Source organism: Ursus americanus, chromosome 33 (assembly GCF_024610735.1).
Source record: "Ursus americanus isolate L20-20 chromosome 33, mUrsAme1.1.p, whole genome shotgun sequence".
In the NCBI taxonomy this organism is placed as follows: Eukaryota; Metazoa; Chordata; class Mammalia; order Carnivora; family Ursidae; genus Ursus; species Ursus americanus.
The window spans coordinates 19,692,296-19,715,453 of NC_142159.1; the positions used below are offsets into that span (position 1 = coordinate 19,692,296).

A 23,158-nucleotide genomic window follows, 5' to 3' on the forward strand; every position below is an offset into this window, starting at 1 on the left:
AGGGCGCTATGACCCCTGGTTAGGAAACTCTGCAGTAGAGAAAACAAGACATGCAATGATGACACTACCTAGTATTTACCGATTTTTGGTTTCACAGTGCTCTTCACAGTGGACCTCGTTCAACCCTGATAAGAACAACCAGAAAGGGTTATCATTCCATTTGGCAGAATAGGAAATAGGTTCAAAAGGTTGAATGGCTCAGGTTGACATGCTAAGTCCATGCTTCCCTGATCAGGTGCCTGGGGGATGTACACATGGGTGTGCTAGTTTAAACAATGTCAGTTATTGGAGTGACGGCTTGACTTAACAATTTTGGGGGAGCATTTAACTGTCAAATAAGATCAAATGTTTTTATGCTAATATAAACAGGTGTTATGAAACAGAATAAAATGGCACAAATTTGCAAGATCAGGCGTGAGACTTCAAAGAGACATTGTGCTGGACGGGGAACTACTTTGAGCTGTTGCCCCAAACCCACAGGGAATGCGATTGAAGTCTCTCTCCTGCCATACACCATTGAGATACACGGATGGCGGAGCTAGGATTTAACTTTTTTTCTGATCCCAGCTCCTGTAACTTGTCCCCAGTTGAAAATGGTGAGAATTTTAAAGAGTTGTAAGAGTTCCAGAGAGAATAGTTTGAGTGTGGGCTTCAGGAGAACATGGGGCACGTGGAAATGGGGGTGGTGGGAGAGAACATTCCAGACGAGGAAATGGCATGAGCAAAGGACAGGAGGCAAGATATCGAGGGCTATGTAAGGTGAACCATGGCTCGAGGGACAAGTACACGAAGATGCATGATGGGGACAGAATTAGAAACGTGGGTTGGTTCAGGAAGCATTATCTATCTGATGGGAGAGTAGAGACACCAAGTGGAAAGTTAGAGGTGGGAAGGCCGGAACCACAGTAACAGCAGAGGGAGCGAGTGGGGGGCTTGCCTGCAGGAAACCACGAAGACTTCCCAAAGGATGGGGCAGAGAGCAGGATCACGGAGAAGCAAGGGGAATGTTGCCAGCTGGGCCACAGGCCACCCGAGATGCTGTCAGAGCATCGGGGTGGGGAGTTAGAAAACGGGCAGCTGGAACCTATGGCTGGGATTTGGTCTGTGAATTACCTGTGTCCAGGTGAAAATTGTCACCTTGATATCAAAAGAGACTGCCATCAGAGAGGGAGCTGTCGGGAGAGCAGGTGCGCACACCTGATGAGAGGTTTAAGGGAAAGACGTGTTTGGCAGCAGCGAAAGATGGGAACAGGTTGGAATTAGTGTCACGTAGTGTCCTGCAGGCAGTAGGCACTCAAATATTTGTGAGAAGAATGAAAGAATAAACCAGAGATAAGAAAATGATACCTCCAAGACAAACCATATGACAGAAATAGTGATAGAATCTGCCCCTAGGGGTGTTAAGGGCTTGTTGCTTTTTTTTTTTTTCTGGAAAATGCTCTGCGGGCTCTTTCAACACTGACCATTAGGAAATTTGCCCCCATCCTGCAGAGTGGAGGCTGGGTGGTGTGGGGTTTAAGGGGCGACTTTCCTGTAAAGGTTACAATTTAAAGCAAACTCGGGCCTTTTTCATTCAATCTCAACTTCCAGAGATTAAAAATGTATAATACCACATGGCTCACCTAACTTCATTAAGAATCACTTTTTTCCTTCCCCTGGTGTCTCCCCCTCCCCCCTGAGAAATAAAGAGGATTGCAGATTAGGAACTCCCTGGTAGTGTGACGTTCACTGGGGTGGTCTCTGAATCCTTTTTAAGGTTATTTAGAAAGACCCTACCTCCTGGGAATCTTACCCTAGACATTTCTTAACATATTATTTTAAAAAATGCATTTCCAGGGGTGCCTGGGTGGCTCAGTCCCTTAAGTCTCCTACTCTTGATTTCAGCTCAGGTCGTGATCTCAGGGCCCCCTCCTGGGCTCTGGGCTCAGTGCAGAGTCCGCTTCTCTCTCTTCCTCTGTCCCTCCCCCCGTTTGCGCGCTCGTTCTCTTTCTAAAATAAAGACATCTTTTTTAAAAGTGCCTTTCCAATTTCTCTTCCTTAGAGAAAAGTTTTTTTCCTTTTCGCTTTTAAAAATATTACTCTGAAAGGGAGAAGCAGGGGCCGAGGGCCAGTTTTTGGGGGGCCCAGACACCGGGGCGGGGCGGTGGGCGGGAGTGGGGAGTCCCGGGCCTGGCTTTGTTGACCGAGCCAGCCAGAGGCCAGAGTCCAGAGAGGGGGCGGGGAGAGAGCGGCCCCTAGCCCGCCCAGATCCCCAGGCCGCCTGCTTTTTGAGCGCGGGCTGCTCGGCGCCGGCACAGCCCGCGGGCCAGGCGCTGTGGGGACCGGGAGGGCGGCATGCTGCGGCGGATTGCGTCCCGGTGCGCCCGGGGTCTGGGGGCCGGCGGGGGCGCTCATCCTTCCGCGCGGCTCTGCCACCCCGGCCGCAGCTCCAGCAGCCTGTCCTCCGATGCGCCCCGGAACCAGCCCCCCAGCTCCGAGTTCGTGGCCCGGTCGGTGGGCGTCTGCTCCATGATGCGGCTGCCGGTGCAGACCTCCCCCGAGGGGCTGGACGCCGCCTTCGTCGGGGTGCCGCTGGACATTGGGACCTCCAACCGGCCCGGGGCGAGGTAAGGTCCGAAGGATTAGGGGACACGTGGCTGGACCGCCCGATCGCCACTGGGCGCGAAAGACAAAGGGACGGGCGCCCGCGCTCACCCAGGGTGGGATTGGAAGCTGGAGCTGGCTCCAGAATGCTCCCAGTCGTTTGAAAGACCCTTGATTTCCCTCCGCCCTCATCAAGCAGTTGTGAGAGCTGGACATGCGTGTCCTCTGTTAGTGACCGGAGCCTTCTCCACGCACTGATTCCTGAGCCTTGCTGGGATGGTGGCTGTGGTGATTACAGGAGCAGGGGACATGATTTCCGAGAACAGAGGAAATTGGATGCCCCTTCCCCAAATCTCTAGATGTCACCTGATCGAGAATTGCTCAAGTACAGGCTTTTTTTTTTTTATATACATTGTATTATTATTATTTTTTAAAAGACTTTATTTATTCACTTGGCAGAGAGACAGCCAGCGGGAGAGGGAACACAGCAGGGGGAGTGGGAGAGGAAGAAGCAGGCTCATAGCGGAGGAGCCTGATGTAGGGCTCGAACCCATAACGCCGGGATCACGCCCTGAGCCGAAGGCAGACGCTTAACGACTGCGCCACCCAGGCGCCCCTAATACATTGTATTATTTTTAAGTACTCTCAACACCCAATGTGTGGTTCGAATTTACAACCCCAAGATCCAGAGTCCCACCCTCTACCTTTAGCAACTGAGCCAGCCAGGGACCCCAAGGCGTTGCAATTTTTCTAAAATCAAGGCATCGGCAGTTAAATCTGTTTTCCTAATTAGTGAGCATCAGCTATTTCTGATTCCGCTCGGCCACCTCACACCTAATAATCTGAAGTATTGATGCCGCCATTTATTAATGCAAGGCGCTTTGCATAGATGACCTCACTCAGTTCCTCCGACAACACAGTACAGTAAATACCATTATTTTACAGATTAGGAAATCGAGGCTCATGGAGATTAACAAATTATCTAATGTCGGGGCGCCTGGGTGGCTCAGTCGTTAAGCGTCTGCCTTCGGCTCAGGGCGTGATCCCGGCGTTATGGGTTCGAGCCCCACGACAGGCTCCTCTGCTGGGAGCCTGCTTCTTCCTCTCCCACTCCCCCTGCTTGTGTTCCCTCTCTCTGGCTGTCTCTCTCTCTGTCAAATGAATAAATAAAAAATCTTAAAAAAAAAAACACAAACAAATTATCTAATGTCATTTAGTAAATTGGCGATGGGCGGGTTCCTAAGTCTGTGCCTTTAATCTCTTCAAGTATGTAGCCTGGATCAGTGGTTCTCAACCAAGGGTGATTTTGCCCCCAGGGGACATTCGGTGGTGTCTGGAGGCCTTTTTAGTTACCCCAACTTGCTACTGGCATCTAGTGGGTTACAGATCAGGGGAGACATCCTACAAGGCACTGGATGGCCCCCCACTTCAAAGATCCATGCAGCCCCAAATAGCAGCAGTGCAGAGGCTGAGAAATCCTGGGTTAGGCAGGATCTCTGACCTTTTTGGGATGGTTCACAGGATGATTCTTCCTTCTCCAGATTTGGACCCCGGCGGATCCGGGAAGAATCGGTGTTGCTTCGGACAGCCAACCCTAGCACGGGGGCCCTCCCCTTCCAGTCCCTCATGGTTGCAGACCTAGGCGATGTGAACGTCAATCTTTACAACCTTCAGGACAGCTGCCGTCTAATTCGAGAGGCCTATCAGAAAATTGTAGCAGCAGGCTGTATTCCCCTGACCTTGGGTAAGGGCACCTGTGGGGACAAGCGCAGCTCTGTGCGCTGACGGTTCCTTTATCATGGGCTTGGGTGTAGCCCCTTCTTCAGGGCAAGCCCTATGAATATGGAGACAGTTGGAAAGAGAATGTTTTCAATTCATTTAACCCGTGGGGAGAGGATGTTTACATTTCTGGACTAGTACAACTGACAGGGATGGACTAGGATGAGGCAACTGAGGCATTCACCTTGGCGGGGGGCGGGGGGTGCCAAAAAGTCAACAATAAATATGATCGACTTTTCCCTTTTGCCTCAGGCTCCAATATGGTTCAGAATAGCACTGTTACTGATCCTGTCTTTTTAAAAATTTTATCACGGAGGGGCGCCTGGGTGGCTCAGTCGGTTGGGCGTCTGACTCTTGGTTTCCACTCAGGTCATGATCTCAGGGTCCTGGGATTGAGCCCCACGTCTGGGTCTGGGCTCAGTGCAGAGTCTGCTTGTCCCTCTTCCCCTGCTCCTTCCCCCCTCCACTTGTGCTCTCTCTCTCTCAAATAAATAAACCTAAAAAAAAATTATCATGGATTTTTTTTTTGCATTGACCTAGATTTTTAAAAATATTACATCAAAATAGTATTTATCTGAATGACTCAGTTTTTTGGTGTCCCTTAAGTTTTGCATCCCAGCAAGTGCCTCTACCCACCTCGTCTTTGTCCTACCTCTGATTCCAGGCCCGGGAAGTCTCACAACAGGAGCTCAGTTGTGGCTTTTTTTTTTTTTTTAAAGATTTTATTTATTCATTCGACAGAGATAGAGACAGCCAGCGAGAGAGGGAACACAAGCAGGGGGAGTGGGAGAGGAAGAAGCAGGCTCATAGCGGAGGAGCCTGATGTGGGGCTCGATCCCAGAACGCCGGGATCACGCCCTGAGCCGAAGGCAGACGCTTAACCGCTGTGCCACCCAGGCGCCCCTCAGTTGTGGCTTTTTAACTATTTCAAGGACATGCTTTTCTTTTCTTTTTTTTCTCTCCTTTCCTTTCCCTTTCTTTCTCTTTTTCTTTCTTTCCCTTTTTCTTTCTTTCTTTCTTTCTTTCTTTCTTTCTTTCTTTCTTTCTTTCTTTCTAGAGAGAGAGAGAGCGTGATAGAGCGTGCATGCCCATGAGTGGGGGGTAGGGGTGGAAGGGGCAGAGGGAGAGCGAGAGAGAATCTTAAGCAGGCTCTACACCCAGCTCAGAGCCTACTTGGAGCTGATCTCACAACTCTGAGATCATGACCTAAGCCGAAATCAAGAGTTGGACGCTGAACCAACTAGAGCCATCCAGGCGCCTCTCAGGGACGTACTTGCAGTGACTTTATTTGAGAGAGAGCTGCAAGGGAGTATTTCCTCCTCCTCAGGGTCTCTATCAGCCTAAAGAGCCCCTTCCCCTTGTCTTCCCTGACTTCTCCCCCCCTTACATTTCTCTTCCAGTTCACAAATAGTTAAAATGACACGGGCCTTTTTCTAAATATCCAAATGTACTTTTGCCAAACGAGAGGGCCAAGCCCGCAGACCATGGTGGTGCGGAGTGTGGTTTCTGGATGGCACGGTTTGAAACTCTCAGCTTCATCTCTCACTCGCTCTTTATGCTACATTTCCTCACTTGTAAAATGGGAATAACACTACCAGCATCTCCCGCATTGTTGCGTGAAAGCGCATGTAACATGTCCGGCATCGTGACTCGCACATTTTAAGCTTCGGTACATGTTAGCTGTTGTCGTTATTAATAATGGTCCATAGTAAAACTATTCTAGGCCTGAGCTGTCCTGTACGGTAGCCGCTAGCCACAGACGGTTATTAAAATCACAATTAATTGCAATGAGATAAAATAAAAAACGCAGCTCCTCCACGGCATGAGCCATATTCCAGTAGGCACGCGTGGTTAGTGACCGTCATGCTGGCCAGTGCAGACAGAGAACAGACCCATCACTGCAGAGAGTTCTATCGGACAGACCTGTTCCCAGCACTTTACCTGTGAGCTTTGTTTCCTCTTTGAAATGACGGTGTAATCTCAGCCATCCAGGGGCCGTATTCCCGCCGCGGAGCAAGCTCTCCCGTTAGCTAACGTTATAGCTCTTCGGTCTAATCAAAAGGGTGGCACGATTGGGCACATTGAAGATTGCTCTCCATGATATGTGGTCCTCTCCTCTTACCCACGTTCCAGATGTCTTATCTTTCCTCTTTGCAGGTGGAGATCACACCATTACCTATCCGATATTGCAAGCGATGGCAAAAAAGTAAGTCCCAAGCGTCTGGGCGCACACAAGGGTTTCAGAATTCAGGAGCTAGGGAATGAGTTGTGTGCCGCTAGACGGTATCAAGTGACCTCTGCTGGCTCAGGTTATTTGGGGTGATGGTGTCTCTGTCGGTCACCAGCTGGGAGCCAAGACAATTTGTTATTAACACGTGTGGCTACCCTCGCCTGCCCCAGGACCTGCTCTGGTGCGCGTGCTCAGTATTTGTGTCTGTTTTTGGAAGATGGGCCTCTCGTGAAAGACACAACCCCAGTTAACGTCAGTTTCTGTTTGGCTTCCAAGGCCAAAAGCAACACAAGGGCGTTGCTTGCTGAGGAGAGGCCCTGTTTCTTCCTGAAGGGGCCCCTTCCCCAGAGAATGAGAAAATGGGTTTTCCGGTCGTGGAAGTCTACCAGGGATGAACTAACTTTGGTTAACTGGTTTGAAAAAGAGGCAGAAGGGCCAAGGCGGCGGCAGTTCCAGAATGCATATATGGGAAGGACATGTGGGTAGCATCCTCGTTGGTGGTAGGCGTGTATAAGTCTTTTCTGGAAGCTCCGCTTGCCTGGCATTGATTTCGATTGTGTTTCTTTCGGGTTCTGGCGGGGTTGGTGGAGATTATGGAGAGAGAGCTGGGTTTCAAGCTGCTTCTTGGTGCCACGGTTGGAGAAAGGGTGGCTCTGAGGAGTTCTGCCAAGCTCACCGGAGCCTCCGTCCTTCATTCGTATCCGCCCTGGCCTCTCCATCTCTAAGTGAGGAACATTCTGGGTGATAGGTAGTGGGTGGCAGCTAAAGCAACGGCCATGTCTGTGTTCTGCCGGACTTCTCCGAGTCAATTATTCGGAGATGCTAAGTGATTGGAAGACAGAAACCAGTTGCAAGGCTGGTCGTTGAGGCCAGGTCTCCCGTGGCTGTGAATGGTCCAGTTTGGAAGGTCGGGTAGCCTGGAGGGTGGTGGTGCTCAGGCCCCAGAAGGAGGCCTGGCCTCCGAGCTGCCTGTTGTCATCAGGCATGGCCCGGTGGGGCTGCTGCACGTGGACGCTCACATGGACACGGCTGACAAGGCCCTCGGAGAGAAGCTCTACCACGGGACGCCCTTCCGCCGCTGCGTGGACGAGGGTCTCCTGGACTGTAAGCGCGTGGTGCAGGTCGGCATCCGGGGCTCCGCCATGACCTTGGACCCCTACAGATACAGCCGGAGCCAGGTGCCAAACCCAGCGCCCCTTCCTCTGCCCCAGCCTGCACGGTGCATTTCGGTCGGGTGCCCATTCGGTGGTGGCTGCGGATTCCACAGGGGCTTTAATAAGCGAATTCAGAAAACTGGGGCAGAAGGCCGAGTTTGCCTCGAGAGGGTTGTGTGGAACAGAGAGGAGAGAGGGTGTGAGTTCATGAGGCAAAGGGGGCGTCTCTTCGCTGGGGTGGGGAGAGAAGCAGGAACACACCAGCCTCTGCGCTGTCACTGTCGCTGGCTTCGGACAGAGCTGAGGAGGCCCGAACCCAAGGCCTGGGGCCATCTTTTTACTTCTTGTCCTCACCTCCACCAGGCAGAGCGGCTCCCAGGTAAACACGATCGACAAGATCCCAGCAGGAAAGACCCAAGTCCCCTGCCTGTAGAGTGAGCAAGGGCCGGTCTTCTGGCCAGAGCCATTCTGTTGTTGAGTTTCTCACTGTTGCTCTAGCCCAGCGTCTCTCTGACCCCATCCTCCCACGTCAGCTTTGACTTACTCCCTGCTTCTTCACCGGCCGTCGTTCCTCCCTTCCTCACCCGTAAAATGGGGATGACAGTGCCCTCTTCGTGAAGACTGGGGGTCAGATGTCATGTGTCAGAAGCACTCAGCGTGGGGTTGGCACATGAGAAACGCCCAGCATGGCTCCAGGCAGAAGCCTTGACATCCTGCTCTTCCCTTCCCACATCCTCAGGGGTTCCGGGTGGTCCCGGCCGAGGACTGCTGGATGAAGTCCCTGGTTCCTCTGATGGGGGAGGTGAGGCAGCAGATGGGAGGCAAACCCATTTATATCAGCTTCGACATTGACGGCTTGGATCCTGCCTATGCCCCGGGGACAGGCACACCTGAAATCGCCGGTCTCACCCCTAGTCAGGTAAGGGGGTACCACCAGGGACAATGCCTGGGGGTGAGGATTCTTAAGTGCCCACTTTCCTGGGACTTGCGGGAAGTCTTCAGGATCAGGACAGGGTTTTAAACGCGGAGGAGTTAGGCCTCTCCTGTTCTCAGGGCTGACTGCAGGTTGGATACTCTAGTGGGGCGAGGAGTGGACTGACTTGGGCAAGGGCCCTCCTTTCCTGTCTGGGGTATAATAGTCTGTTATTTGAGCTTTCTGCCTCTGATTCACCTATGGTTGGCTCCTGGGGACATATTCCAATTTCCGCTCTTAAAAACACTACGCTTATCTTTCTGGGGTTACATTTAAAAAGTGTTCATGGTGGGATTTAACCACCTACCATGGAAGTTCCAGAGTTCTAGAAACACCCAAATAAAGCTCTCTGAAGGGGGGTGCTGAGGGTAAATAAAGGCAGGAAGCAGAATCAGGGTATGGTTATAATTAGAAGGGGAGCTCCAGGAGGGTGGGGCTGGTATTTCATGTGCCACCCCGTCCTTGGGGTCTCGAACGGTGCCTGACATAAAGAGCAGGCACTCCTAGATATCTGTGTGAATGAGTGAAGACCACTCACTCCTGAGCCGTTATCTTGCCTCCTCTAAGAAAGGGGACTGTTAGCAACTACTTCTCAAAGCCATTCTCCATCAGTTCCCCTCAGAGAGATTTCTAAAACACCATCCTGTTTCCTCAGCTTATCATTCTGGGTTTTTCACTGGCAGAATGGAAACTCTTTTAGACGAAGTGACCTCTTCCTAGCGTCCCCCTCGCTTATCCTATCTTGTGGCCACATCTAACTACTGGTATTTCTTTCCGTCTTGGTGTCTTTGCATGTGTCTTCCTGTCTGGGCTGCCCTACCCCTACCTATCTGCTTGGTCAATTCCTTGGGCTAAGTGTTTCCACCGCTGGGGAGGCCTTCCCCCAGCTCTTTGGGCTGTTTCCTATTATACTTTTCTGCGCTTGCTTTTTTTTTTTTTTTTAAGATTTTGTTTTTTAAAGGAATCTCTACGCCCAATATGGGGCTCGAACTCACAACCCCGAAATCAAGAGGTTGCATGCTCTGCTGACTGAGCCAGCCCGGCGCCCCCACGCTTGCTTTTCTTGAAGCCTTTAGTGCACGACACTGAAGTGATTGGTCTGCTTGTGTGTATTCCTTCACACAATGGACCCCTCGGGAGCGGGGGCTGTGCTTTGGCCATGTGTGTCTCCGTGGTGCCCACCAGCGTGCCCGCCCGTCAGTGAATGTTTATTGAGGGAAAGCGGCAGTTCCGAGTCAAAGGGTGCGCATGCGCTGGGAGAGATGCGCTGGGCCCTCCATGGCGGGTTTTCCCTGTGAGTGGTTCCTGCTGTGGACAACTCGGGCTTGGTCTTGGACAGGCGCTGGAAATCATCCGGGGTTGTCAAGGCCTGAACGTGGTGGGTTGTGATCTCGTGGAAGTGTCGCCGCCCTATGATCCTTTTGGTGAGTAAGCAGAATACTATTGATCAGTGGGCAGCTGCTGGTTTAAATTACATCCAGCTACTTGATAAGTAGACGATGGATGGGTCCTTCTGTGTAACTCGGGACCCCGATGGGCGAAGAAAATAAACCCGTTACTGCACACGTTACAAACACGAGCTAATTAACAAGACCCCTGGGAGGTGGCTCTTATTGGTTTGCCTGCCCCACAGCAGAAGAGAAAGAAACCAGCCTGCGGTTTATTAATAGGGTGGCAAAGTTCCATCCTCTTTTGATAGTTCATCGAAAAGCGAATTGTCGAGGCATAATATTTATTAATATTAAGAAAGTGGGCAGTTAGCTGGTTTAGGAGAGATATTAGAAACAGATGCCATCCCAATAATTTCAACTTAGGGAAGCTTCCAGACTTAGGCCTGTTAGCCGCAGAGGGTGGGGGATAAATACAATAGTCACCATTATTACAGGTTTCCTTTGGGGTGGAGTCTGTGCTCAGAGTAAACAGTGAACCGCCTGAATTTCAGGATGCTCTTTCTGAATGATGATTGATGGAGCAGAGTACCGGGGAAAGCGTGTCCACAGGGTGGCTGGGCAGCCCACAGAAGAACGTGGGGGGCGGGGGTATCTGGAAAGGCAGCCCAAAGGGAAGAGGGCGGGGAATCGAGAGTCACGGCCTTGGGGGTGGCCTGCAGGAACACCTTCGGCTTTGTGTCTTCGTAGGAAACACGGCCCTCCTGGCGGCTAACCTGCTGTTTGAGATGCTCTGTGCTCTCCCCAAAGTGACGGTCGTCTGAGCTTTGTGCTCTTCAGGACACAACAGGTTGTGCTGATGACAGTTCTCAAGAATTTATGCGCAAGCGGTCTGAGTACTCGAGTTTATGCCAGTAAAACTTCTGCTAAACAGTGTCCCCGGAGGCTATAAAATCAGGGCATTCGGTAGAACTCCAGTCTGACAGCTAATATTTCTATGGAGTTTGAATGAACTAAAAACAGAGAAGCACTTGTGCTGTTCTGATGAAAGTGCTGGAGGATTAAGGGGAAAAGGGAGCCAAGGAGCATTTGCTTCAAGATAATCCAAAAATTGGAGAAATGAAATAAAAAAGCCCTATGACATAATACTGTATAAACACCCTGTATTTCTCTCGTTTCTTCCTTTCCACTGTGGCCCCTCCTGAGGGACTCAGGGCTGCATCTGAGTTTTAGGACCACTGTGCACATAAACCAAAAACTTGAAAGAAAGTAACATGCAGATCCTAATAAAGACATTTCGCACTCAAAAGCCCAAGAGGGTGCACAGAATGTCTTTTCAACCAGACTTCAGGTGGCCCCCAAAGAGGCCTTGGTGACACTTCCGTAAGTGTCACCTGCCTCAGTTTTGCATCGTCTGCTCTCGGGGCTGATGCGCCCTCCATGACAGCGAAGATTCGGGTGTGGGTTGAGTTACATGCTAATTCGGTTTTGTTGCTAACGGGTCCACGAGCAAGTGATCATCTCCCAGCGCAAGAGCGATGCGTAATCATCACACATTAAAATAGTTTATTTCTGTTTCCAGTCTGTAATATTCTCAAAACAAAAATAACATCAGCTTCAGTGCCTGTTCACAATACAAAACAAAAACAACATAAAAAAGACACCATTTGCCAAATAAGTTATTTGTTCCTAAGAGTATCAAAAGTGCACAATATCGACCTCCTTCTCAGATCGGTCTCTAAAGTTCCATCCTCCTCCTTGACAAACGGAACGGACGGATTCAGCAGCTGCCACACTGCATTTGTGTTCAAGGGACAAGGTCAGGCATTTGGATGTGAGCGATATTTCATCTGCAAAGATAATTCTGCATCAGCTCTTAAAGAATTTTACTTAGGAAAACAGCTCGAGTGTTTGCTTCTAATCTCTTTTCCCAAACAAAGCAAATTACTTAAAAAACACATTCAGATTTCATTTCTTTTTAAATCAGGAAAACGTTCATGTACTGAATGAGGAGGAAATCAACCTATTAATTCGAATAGTACGACCAAATTTTCACGGTCGGTAAGAGATGGCAGAGAGAGACTGTGGAGCCTGACAGATGTCAGGGCAGTCTTGCTCACTGAAACGCTGCTGACAGTCTCTTAGACAAATTATGCCACCGGCACCTGGATGATAAAAAAATATTTGTAAGTAGGTATGTATGCCACAAAGACTTGTTTTAGGCCAGTTTTCATCCCCATCTGCTAAACATGATTCTTAGCTCTAACAACCAGAAAAGCCTACTTCTAAAAACAAAACAATGTTGTCGGTCTCAAGATATTCAAAGACCAAGAACTTCACTTAAAACCAAAATTCGGTCTGTGTGGTTACACACGAGAGAAGGAGAAGTGGTGGCATTGGCTGAGCATGGCCATGGCTCATACATTTGACACAAAAGTAAACAAATTCATGGAAACATTCAGGAGGAAAGCCTAGGGCGGTCAAGGGCAAAGTTCAATTTAAAGTAGACCCTTCCGAGTGTCCTCTTGGGGCACATATCCTCCAGCCCCCAACAGACCTGTGAAATAATTTTTGGACTGAAAAACTCACCAGGAATGTTTTGAATCCTATCTGTTCTCACTTTCTTCATACAAATGGAGGGTGCAGCTGTCGGTCTAAAGGTGCTTTGTATTTTAATGAGAAACATTTTTTAAATGAACAAATCTGGGGAGGTTTTGGTTTTCAGAAATTAAGGTCAGGGACCCATCCCATTAGTACCAGAAATGAAAAGCCCACCACTGAATGCTACTCACATCAGCAACTTGGCCATAAAAGACCTAGAAAATGATTTTGAGGCTGGTGCACCAAGGAACCAAATGAATCCCTTAATCACGCCTGCCTGGGCCACGTGCCGGGAGACACAGCACTCAGAGTAAGCATCCGATTTTTAGAGGATCATGGGAAAAAAAAGCCTGGCAGTGACTTTTCTTTTTTTTAATATAAAGCTGTAGACTCCATGGAAACGACAGGAATTCCTGGGCTTAAATAATTTATTACTTGCCATTGTAGCTCAATATTGAAATTATTCAGGATCCAAATGGCTTCGTTAAAAGCAATGATGATTAAAGAAATACTAACTTAGTAAATGTCCACCACTGATTCTGACACTTCGCTTTACTAAAGGGCAATCCGCTTTGACATCTGAACCGACCACTCTTTGAGGCTGTTAAAACTCCACTGGTAGTTTGCCCCCCCCCCCCCCCCCGCCAGGCAAACCCTCTAACTGGCGGGTGTGACCCACTGCACACTGGAGCTCTGGAAGCAGGGGTGCTGATGGTAGGTCGGACCCTGTTAAGTGGTGAAGCAGTTGTGAGTTAAGAGTGAAAGCAATTGAGATATCACAATATAGGCCAGAAGCTCAGAGTAAGCCTTTTGCCAAACAGGAGTCTAGAACAAGTCTTGGCTCACTTGTCACAAAAGAGGGCTCAAAGTTACAGCACTTTTGGGGTAACAGTGTTCAAAATACAATTGTTGATAAGGTTTTAAGTTCCTTGATACAAAGACATGTCTGGTATTTTACTAAAGAGACACCAGGAGTGAAGAGGTTCCTCGAGCCTGACCCCTGTCAGGCAGGGATAAGGTAGGTGCCTTCGGGTTAACATCTACTGGTTTATAGCAGCTTATCTCTACGTCCAGAGAACAAGATTACAAATTATGGCTCCTAAGATTCATACCCTAAAACTGACGGAGGCAGAAAGGCGTGTGAAAACAGACACGTAAATGGCTCAAAGTCATTACAGTACTTCTTGCCGTGCAGATCCCTCCCTGGCTACGGTTAGCGCTGGGGGAGGTGGCTGATGGGACGCCCCAAGGGGTCACGTCCGTCACTGCCCATCCCTCCCTTCTCTTGTCTTGGGAAGAAAACCAAACTCACATGCAGGACCCCCACTTATCCCTAGCCTTGTGAAACTGTGGCTGACAACCTGCTGCACAGGGATACCCCCCAAATGCACTTTTAGCCACTGACTACCCAAAAAACTACCCGATGTGAGATTGCTTGGAACCAGGCCTCTTTCAGGATGCAGGGCCTAGAAGCTGCTGTGGGCTGTCTGTCCCACTGATACGGCATGCGCCGGGGCGGAAGCACGGCGGGGGTGGGGCGGGGGGTAGGGGACCCCGACCAGCTCTCCAGGCTCGCGGGGTTCCATCCAGAGCCTGCTGCCGGCTGGAGACCCGTGCTTCTCCCACAGCGCGGAGATAGGATAGGAGAGGGCGGTGTGAGCACATGGCAGGGGTGACAAAGGAAGAGGGAATGAGCAGTCTACTTTAAATAGTGCGGCATTCGAACGAGGGGGAAAAAACCCAAAGCAAAAATATTTTGATCTAGGGAATTCAACTTGAGGTGTTTTTCACTCCTAGGTTAGAACAGGACAAAGGAAAGATTCTTCTAGCCATTGTTCCGGAAGAATAATCTAGAATCTATTCTCTGTCCGTGGTGATAGGTGGAGTCCTGAAAAGACCTGTTCCCAGGGGCCTATTAAAAAGCCTGAAGAGTTAAGTCTCTCGCTCCCTCCCTCAGTCTAGTTCAGGCCACGACGGGATATAAAACCTCTGTAAGGAACCTTCGAGCAGCCGCTCCATCCATAAGGACAACTTGCTCAATTTCCCTTTGATGGGCCTGGGTCCAAGGCCGCAGGGAGACTTCCCCCGAGATTCACCCAGATGGAGGGAAGAGTCAAGATCACTGCAGGACCCCATGGCCTCCTCCTCTTCCACTGCTTTCTGGGGCTTGAAGAGGCAGAAGTATTTCTTGTGGCCATTCAGGGCCAGCACGTAGCCTGTGTAGTCACGTTCCATGAAATGCTTGTCGTATTGGTTCGGGATTGGGGCTGCATCCTGAGCAAATTCTAGAAGGTACTCCAGCCATTCTCTGTGTTTATCTAGACTCAGGAAGGAGAAGTGCAGGCAGCTGCTCCTGGTGGAAGGACACAGTGAAGATTTAGGGTGCAGCCTGTACGCACTGACTTGCAGGGAACATAAATACCTCCGTCAGATCTCAACAGGGGGAGGCTTTGTGCTGGATGGGGCCCGAGTATGGAAAGAATGGAGTTTTCCTGTGGGATGTGAGGGCCTCTGCAACAGCTGTAACCGTCCGCTGGCCCATCTCCCTCCCAGGCCCTTGCTGGGTGCCTCTGAATCACCCTCAGTGTCCGGCTTCAGGAAAACACACGACAGCGAGAGGACAGACTTCTCTGAAAGGCTCAGGGAAGGAGACTGAGGTCAAGCCTTCTGTTCAGAAGCATCGGGACATGAAGTCGCGGGGAGAAAGGGCCCCTCATGATGGCTTAGGTTTCTGGGCTCAAAAGGTCACAGCCAACATCTCAGTGTGCACATAAAGCTCCTCACAAAGAGGAAAGGATGAAATTCTCCTCTGGCCCCTCCTCCCCCCCGCCCTCCGCCCCCCATGAGCCCTCCTCCCCCCCCCCCGCCTCTCCCCCCCCCCCCACGAGCCCTCCTCCCCCCCGCCTCTCCCCCCCCCCGCCTCTCCCCCCCACGAGCCCTCCTCCCCCCTGCCTCTCCCCCCTCCCACACGAGCCCTCCTCCCCCTGCCTCTCCCCCCCCACACACACGAGCTTACCCAGTGAACGTGTAGACCTCCAAAGCGAATTTCTGCAGTAGACTCGTCTTGGTGGAATTTGACAGGATGAGGACCACGTTCATGTGGCCTGGCCTCAGGCGGACCAGGTTACTGGTGTAGGTTACATCTGTGAGCTCAGTTACCTCCACGAAGCCTTTTTTAGGAATCTTGCTGTGGAGAAATAGTGAGGAATTAGGATGTTATCAGGACAGGAGAATGCCATTACTCTGAAAAGAAACAAGAGGAAGCAAATGCTACGTTCGACTAAACTAGGTATGTTAATGTTCTGGAGTCTGACAGAGTGGCAGGTCGGGGACGGTCCCCACTTGGTGGTCCCGGGTCTACAGAGGCCCTCTCAGAAGCTGCCGTTCAGCTGGTGTAGAGGCGGCTTCAGGACGGGACGAAGGTGGTCGCAGTCATGGGCACGCGCCCTTCTCTGCTTCTGGCTGAGCCACTCCGACAAGCTTTGCTTCCTGCCCCCATTATTCCGTCGGAGCCTGAGGGCCTGCAGGTACTGAGTAGAATATAAGTAGGTTCTGTGTCTCAAGGCCTAGGGGGTTTCAGTAAACACCAGCCAGCAGCTGACTTTCCCTAAATTCCCATCTCACACGCAAGGAGATGACCCAGAGCGCTTACAGATACTAGGTACTCGAACACCCTGAGCTACGCGGCCTGGGGCTCTCCTGCCCGGTGGGGTGGGGTGGGGTGGGTGTCTTGTTAGAGAAACCTGCTGTTTTCTTTGGTGAAGCTTGGCTCGGTCTTCCCCGCCTTCTCATGGGCCTCCTCTTTATCTGGAGGGTTGGACTCTCGCTCATCATTTGAGTCACTAAAGTAAGAAACAAGGAGCTTTAGAAAACAAACAGTACAGACAACCCTGAGGTCCGGGGCTCACCCTTGAGAAATCCCACTGAGAAGCCACGGAGGCATTTACCTGAAGGCCTGGACGATGACGGTGCCGAAGAGGATGAAGAGGGCGGAGAAGACCAGGGACAGAAGGGGCATCATTTCCCGCCTGAAATGAAGTTAACAGACTCTGGTCAGCTCTAGACGGGTTGCTGAGATCTGTCCCTTAACGATGTTAGGTTTCTTTCCCTTGGCTCAGACAAAACCCCAAACCCAAAGGCTTTCCTATCAATAAACGCTTTCTAGTTTCATACAAATAAAGTGGTTTTTTTGGTTTTTTTTTTTGAGGGTGAGGGTGGTGGTGAGGAAAGCAGAGACTTTTCCCTCACCGTTTTAATTCAGATGGCTTATTCTAAGAGTTTGATTATTTTGTCTCAATAGAATAGGCTGTGCTTAGTAAGTTCTGCAGAAGGAAAGAACAGGATTTATGCTGTGAATGTAGAAAAGCATTCTGACGTCGAGGGTGGTGACTAGAAAGTCTGTGGAATTAGTTCCTTTATTTTGATTTTTTTTTTCTGGCTAGAATAATTCAGATGTGGCCTGGACGGTGGAGGAGGAAGAAAATGTTGAACTTTCACCACCTCCTCTACGACTGGTGCGCTAACATTTTATTCACCCACTCATACCCCTCAAAGGCCCGCCATTTTTTAGGAGCGCTGCTGGGAGCCAGGAATCACGAACATGGATGAGATGTGGTTCTGCCCTCAGGAGCTCACAGGATTACTGGGGGTGGAAGTGGGATAGCCCTCCCTCCTCTGGTGAGCTCACGGACTGGCTTGTACATCTCTACACTGGCCTCCATGTGTGTCAGGCCCTGGGCTGGGCACGATGAAGAGGACATGCCCAGTGGTTAAGGGGCGATCAGCAAATACGTAAAAAGTGAAGTTACTGAAAGAAAGAACAAGGAGGGGCGCCTGGATGGCTCAGTCGGTTAAGCATTGCCTTCGGCTCAGGTCATGATCCCAGGGTCCTGGGATCGAGCCCTGCACTTGGCTCCCTGCTCAGCGGGGAGCCTGCTTCTTCTCCCTCTCCCTCCTCCCCCAACCCGCTGCTCAAGCTTTAAGTAAATAAAATCTTTAAAAAAAAAAAAAAAAAAAAAAAAGAAAGAAAAAGGGAACAGTTGTTGAAAATGTGTAAACATTTTCTACTTGCCTGTATTGAGTATACACTGAAATCAAAGAAAGATAGATTTAAGAGAAAAACAGTGGTTCTACTATCAGTGGAGAAAAAGAAATTCAATCTAGCAATACTCCTACCAGTTGTTGTGAAATATGCTGTCCCAGCAGTCTGAGATGTAGTCAGAAGCAGAGTAGAACCACCGGAGGAGAAAGATCTAGGAGGGAGAAAATGTGTGATGGTCAGGACCGAGCCCCCGAGCCCCGGTGGGAGAAGTCCTCGCCCAACACAGCGTGCTGCCAGCCTCTCTCCGGCTCTGGAGCTCACGAGCCCTGCCTGGTGCCCCCCCTCCAAGGCCACGTGCTTACAGGGGCCAGTTCATCCGTCAGGTCGGGGAGCACAGCTTCCGAGGACAGCAGAGCAGGGTCTCTGCGCAGCTGGTCCAGATAGCCCAGAAGTGTGAATTTATCGCCCTCACTCCCTGTCCAGGGAGCCTCCAGGGTTTTATACACCACCCTTCCTCCCGTCGTGCGCCTTTCCAAGATGGACACCTGGGGGGGAAAGAGAGGAAACCATTAGAAGTCTTCCAGTTTGTTTGGTTTCTTTCAGGGAGGATGGAAAAAAGGATCCAGTGAAATTAGCAATAAGTTCGAACACGAATATGGAGGGGTATAAAATACGTGCAAGAGATTTAAGTTTTTTTCTGACAATGGAAACTGTTTACAGTGACTTTCCAAAGCTTCTGCTAAAAGTGAAAGCTCTTTCTTCTGAGTTGACTTTTTCCTGTGACTTCTGACTTAATATTATAACAAGGAACTTTAGTTTTTTAGAGAGATTCTCCATGATGACCAAAATGATGACAAAGAGAAGATGTTTTAATGTTTCTGTAGAGTGACGACAAAGGAGGGGAAGGGAAGGGGTGATGGATTAAAATGAAGTGAAAGAGGCAGAAGTAAAGGAGGGAGATTTTACTGGAAGCCTAAGGAAGATTTTACAAACTAGGTACTCTATTTTTTTTTTTAAGTAGGCTCCACACCCAGCATGGAGCCCAACACGGGGCTTGAACTCACAACCCTGAGATCAAGGCCTGAGCTAAGATTAAGAGTTGGGACGCTTAACTGGCTGAGCTACCCAGGTGCTCCTTACAAACTAGGTACTCTAAGACTACACCCTCCATGGGGAAAAAAAACTGGTGAAAAGAACGGATGCTCTTGAACGTTTGCTCATAGGAAAGATGCTTTCTGTGAAGGTCTAATGCTGAAAATCTAGGAGGTGAAATCATTAGGATAAAAGACTGTTTCAAGAGTAGGCTTTCAAAACAGGCTCAGAGATTTCTGGATTTCCTAGAATCTGTATTCAAAACTCCCAAAGAAGGGAGAAACCGAGTTCAGGTGCCACAAGCGTGTCAAGAGCTTGGAATAAGAAGACTCATGACTCACCGCTGATTTTCCTTGAAACGTATCACTGTCTGGTATTAAGGTGCTGGCGAACTCCTGCTGCCGATTGCTGTAGACATGCACGAATCTCACTGTGTCTTGTGTATTTGCCAGGGCAAAGGACAGGAAAGCCTCAAAGGGTTTACTCAACTTGGTAGCCTCGGGGGTCAGCAAAAGCACACAGTACCTGCATGACAAGAGAGAAGACTTTGTAATCCGCCTCCGAGGCTGAGGCTAGAAGAAGAGAAGGCGAAGAAGAGGCGCGCTCGTTTTACAGAAGTGAATACATTTTACTAATGGAAGCTGTACGTTCGAGAGAAGACTCCCAAGTCATCAGTGACCTGCTTCTTTTCCAGATCAAACGTTTTCACACTTTGGAATTTCTTTTAAGGCAATGGCCTCTGAATCCTTTCAGAAGCCACCTGTTCTAGTGCCTCCACCGCAGGCAGGGCTGGTCAAATCTGTCTCGGGCCATCAGACAGACTGCACAGGGACATGTCACCTCTCAGAGGTGAGCGAACACCCGAATGCCGCACGGGGAAAGGGCTCAGGATGCTCCAGGCAGAGAGAACCGTGAGTGCAGAGACCGCTGGATGGAGAGAGACTGGACCCAGCACATAGTTCCAGGAAGATCACTGGCTGCTGTGAGGAGAACTGCCTGGAAGGCGCAAGAGGGGAACGGAACGGAAGCAGAGCCTGTCTAGGAGGCTAGCACGGGGGGTCTCCAGAGGTGGTCGTGGTAAAAAGGTGAGAAGTGCGTGGATCTGGGACAGTTTCTGAAGGCCTTGGACACAATCCTTAGAGTCCACAGTATTCTTTATATTGAATTAAAGTCTTTCTTCTTAGTCTTAGAAAGGAATCAGAAAAATCTGGAAACACAGGGAAGTTTTCTCACTTTAAACAATATAGTAGTTATATTTTCAAATAAGATGACCAGAATGTTTTCTTTCCTTCCATATCTAGACACACTGCACAATGAAATAGCCCCACATTCACTAATCTGAAAGATGTCTAATAAATATTTCCCTGTACTTCCAGACTTTAGATACTCTGTATGAGTAAGTATGCCTTAGCCTTCCCATTCCCAGCTAATTCTCTGAACATTTCCTCAGTGTCCTACACTTCCCTAAGGTTAGCGTTTTCCTAGCCCCCCACCCTGGGCCCCCGAAGGCTCGCCCTGCACGGGACCCCCTAGTAGGAGCAGTGACTTGTTCATATCCAGGCTTCTTTAAAGTGACAGGCCTCAGGACCCATGGGTGGCTCAGTCGGTTAAGTGTTTACCTTTGGCTCGGGTCATCTGGGATCAAATCCCACATCGATGAGCTCCTTGCTCAGAGGGAAGCCTGCTTCTCCCTCTCCCTACCGCTCCCCTGCTTGTATTCTCTCTCACTGACAAATAAATAAATAAAATCTTAAAAAAAAAATAAATAAAGTGACCCAGCCTCTCCCCGATAGCTGGCTAAAGTCTACTCATCCTTCGGGCCTCAGCTAAAGTGTTATGAATTAGGGAGATCTTCTCCGACCCCCAGGCCAGGCTGGCACCCTGGATTAATACACCCCACTACTAACAGAAAGAATAAGTTCTGACGTCACACGTGGACGTTTAATTGCCCAGTAGAGAAATGTGACGTGGCCCCTCTCTTGTGGTGATAAGCAGAGGCAAAGCCCGGAGTCCTTACTTCCTCTGTCGGTGAGAGCGCTTCACGGGGCAGAGCTCATGGAACAACTTTTGGCTGGTGAGCCTGGCTGCCAGCAGATACTTGTTTTGGGTGATGAAGTCGTCAATGACCTGTTTCTTCATACCTCGGGCCTGCAGAAAAACCAAGAAACAGTTGATTTTTATGCCCTTTTCTCACTGCAAATGGGCTTTACTGAAAGCTTACAAAAATGTGGCTGACCCAGGATATTGTAACAGCGGTGGATGGTGACAGATGGTTGCCACACTCGCGGTGAGCACAGCACACAGAGAAGCTGAATCACTGTCTTGTAGACCTGGAACTAATGTCACATTGGATGTAAACCACACTCAAGGAAAAAAAAGAACTGGAAAAAAAAATGTGGCTGATTCTGGCTAAAGTAATACAACAAATAAGACAGATCTGTTTGAGTAAATAAACGTTAGTGAACTCTCTCACCACAGTAGGGCTGGAAGCAACGACGGAGCTATTTCAGGTCAAAGGAAAATCAAGTGCCCTTTCTACTGAAGAATTTTTGTATATGGTTATATGCCGGCAGATTTAAAAAGCTTTTTTTTGTTTTGTTTTGTTTTTTAAGAGATCTTATTTTTGGGGTGCCCGGGTGGCTCAGATGATTAAGCTTCTGACTTCAGCTCAGGTTGTGATCCTGGGGTCCTGGGATCGAGCCCTGCATCAGGCTCCCTGCTCAGCAGGGAGTCTGCCTCTCACTCTGCCCGTCCCCCCTGCTTGTGCCCCGTCCTTCTCTCTCTCTCTCTTTCTAATAAAATCTTTAAATAAATAAATATCTTATTTTTAAGTAGGCTCCACACCCGATGTGGGATTTGAACTCACAACCTGGAGATCCAGAGTCACACGCTCTACCAACTCAGCCAGCCACGTGCCCCTAAAAGGTCATTCTGAATTCTAGGCAAACGGACTTCCACTTAAGACTGGCAGCAAACTGGATAATTAAAAATAAACTCCAAAGTTACTAAGTATAAAAGGCAGACCACAAAACTGTATGATGGCCACTTCGTTATTGCTAATTTTTGTGCATTTTGGAGGACTGAAATGATATATACAGCAGGCTGTCTGACCACAATCTAGAAATCCATATTCGGGGCACCTGGGTGGCTCAGTCCTTAAGCGTCTGCCTTCTGCTCAGGGCGTGATCCCGGTGTTGTGGGATCGAGCCCCACATCAGGCTCCTCCGCTAGGAGCCTGCTTCTTCCTCTCCCACTCCCCCTGCTTGTGTTCCCTCTCTCGCTGGCTGTCTCTCTCTGTCAAATAAATAAATAAAAGCTTAAAAAAAAAACCCCAGAAATCCATATGTCAATGAGAAAATCCCTATGTGTTAAGGAACACACTCGAATCACCTACTTATCTAAGAACAGCCTATCAGATATTAAGAAAATACTCTGAATTTTTTAAAAAAGATTATGTGAGAGATAGAGAAACAGAACGAGCAGGAGGGGCAAAAGGGAGGGAGAGAGAATCTCAAGAAGACTGCGCTGAGCAGCGAGCCCGATGCGGGGCTCGATCCCAGGACCCTGAGATCATGACCCGAGCCGAAACCAAGAGACGGCCGCTTAACCAACTGCGCCATGCAGACACCCCATGACTTTGAATGACTCATGACAGTACTACTTATAAACCCTGGGGTGCAGATAAAGCCATACTTGGGAGGGTAATGTTACAATGAATAAAACAGAAAAGAAATTAATGACCTAGATGCCCATATCAAGAAGTTAAAAAGAAACAGAAAAAAATATGAAAGGAGAAAGAAATAATAGATAAAAATGGAGATCCACGAGGGGCGCCTGGGTGGCACAGCGGTTAGGTGTCTGCCTTCAGCTCAGGGTGTGATCCCGGTGTTGTGGGATCGAGCCCCACATCAGGCTCTTCCGCTATGAGCCTGCTTCTTCCTCTCCCACTCCTCCTGCTTGTGTTCCCTCTCTCGCTGGCTGTCTCTATCTCTGTCGAATGAATAAATAAAATCTTTAAAAAAAAAAGGAGATCCACGAAGCAAAACAAACCTAGAAAAAGGAAAAGAAACAAAGAATGAACAAAGCCAAAGTTGGCTCTCTGTGAAACTGACAAACCTCTGGTAAAATCTACCCTGCAAACAAGAAAGCACAGGTAACCACTATCGAGAATGGCAAGGAGGAATCACCACCTATGTTGTAAAAGTTAAAAGAGAAAGTTACTTAAATTTGAAAATTTAGATGAGATAGAAAATTTTCTACAAAAATATAGCAGTATCTGAAAAAAAAAAAAAAAGCTTCAGTAGTTGTGTAACCGTT

At 49.3% G+C, this 23,158-nt stretch overlaps 2 protein-coding genes across 3 annotated transcripts in view; one reads left to right on the plus strand and one right to left on the minus strand.

Moving 5' to 3' along the window:
• The first annotated feature begins 2,231 nt into the window (after window positions 1-2,231).
• AGMAT (agmatinase (putative)) lies at window positions 2,232-11,253 on the plus strand. Its single transcript, XM_045774683.2, has 7 exons — window positions 2,232-2,606; window positions 4,125-4,327; window positions 6,520-6,568; window positions 7,575-7,770; window positions 8,486-8,665; window positions 10,059-10,143; window positions 10,858-11,253. The coding sequence occupies exons 1-7, from the start codon at window positions 2,335-2,337 to the stop codon at window positions 10,929-10,931; spliced, it is 1,059 nt and encodes a 352-aa protein (XP_045630639.1). The 5' UTR covers window positions 2,232-2,334; the 3' UTR covers window positions 10,932-11,253.
• Window positions 11,254-11,658: 405 nt separating this feature from the next.
• The window catches only part of DNAJC16 (DnaJ heat shock protein family (Hsp40) member C16), a 41,296-nt gene continuing 29,796 nt past the window's right edge, over window positions 11,659-23,158 (minus strand). For both annotated transcript variants that reach the window (XM_045774681.2, XM_045774682.2), the window contains 8 exons: window positions 20,859-20,989; window positions 19,183-19,366; window positions 18,112-18,294; window positions 17,884-17,960; window positions 16,656-16,736; window positions 16,452-16,550; window positions 15,725-15,895; window positions 11,659-15,061 (listed from right to left, as the gene is read on the minus strand). In XM_045774681.2, coding sequence (XP_045630637.1) covers window positions 14,662-15,061; window positions 15,725-15,895; window positions 16,452-16,550; window positions 16,656-16,736; window positions 17,884-17,960; window positions 18,112-18,294; window positions 19,183-19,366; window positions 20,859-20,989 — 1,326 coding nt within the window. In that variant the 3' untranslated portion in view covers window positions 11,659-14,661. The remainder of the gene's footprint in view (window positions 15,062-15,724; window positions 15,896-16,451; window positions 16,551-16,655; window positions 16,737-17,883; window positions 17,961-18,111; window positions 18,295-19,182; window positions 19,367-20,858; window positions 20,990-23,158) is intronic.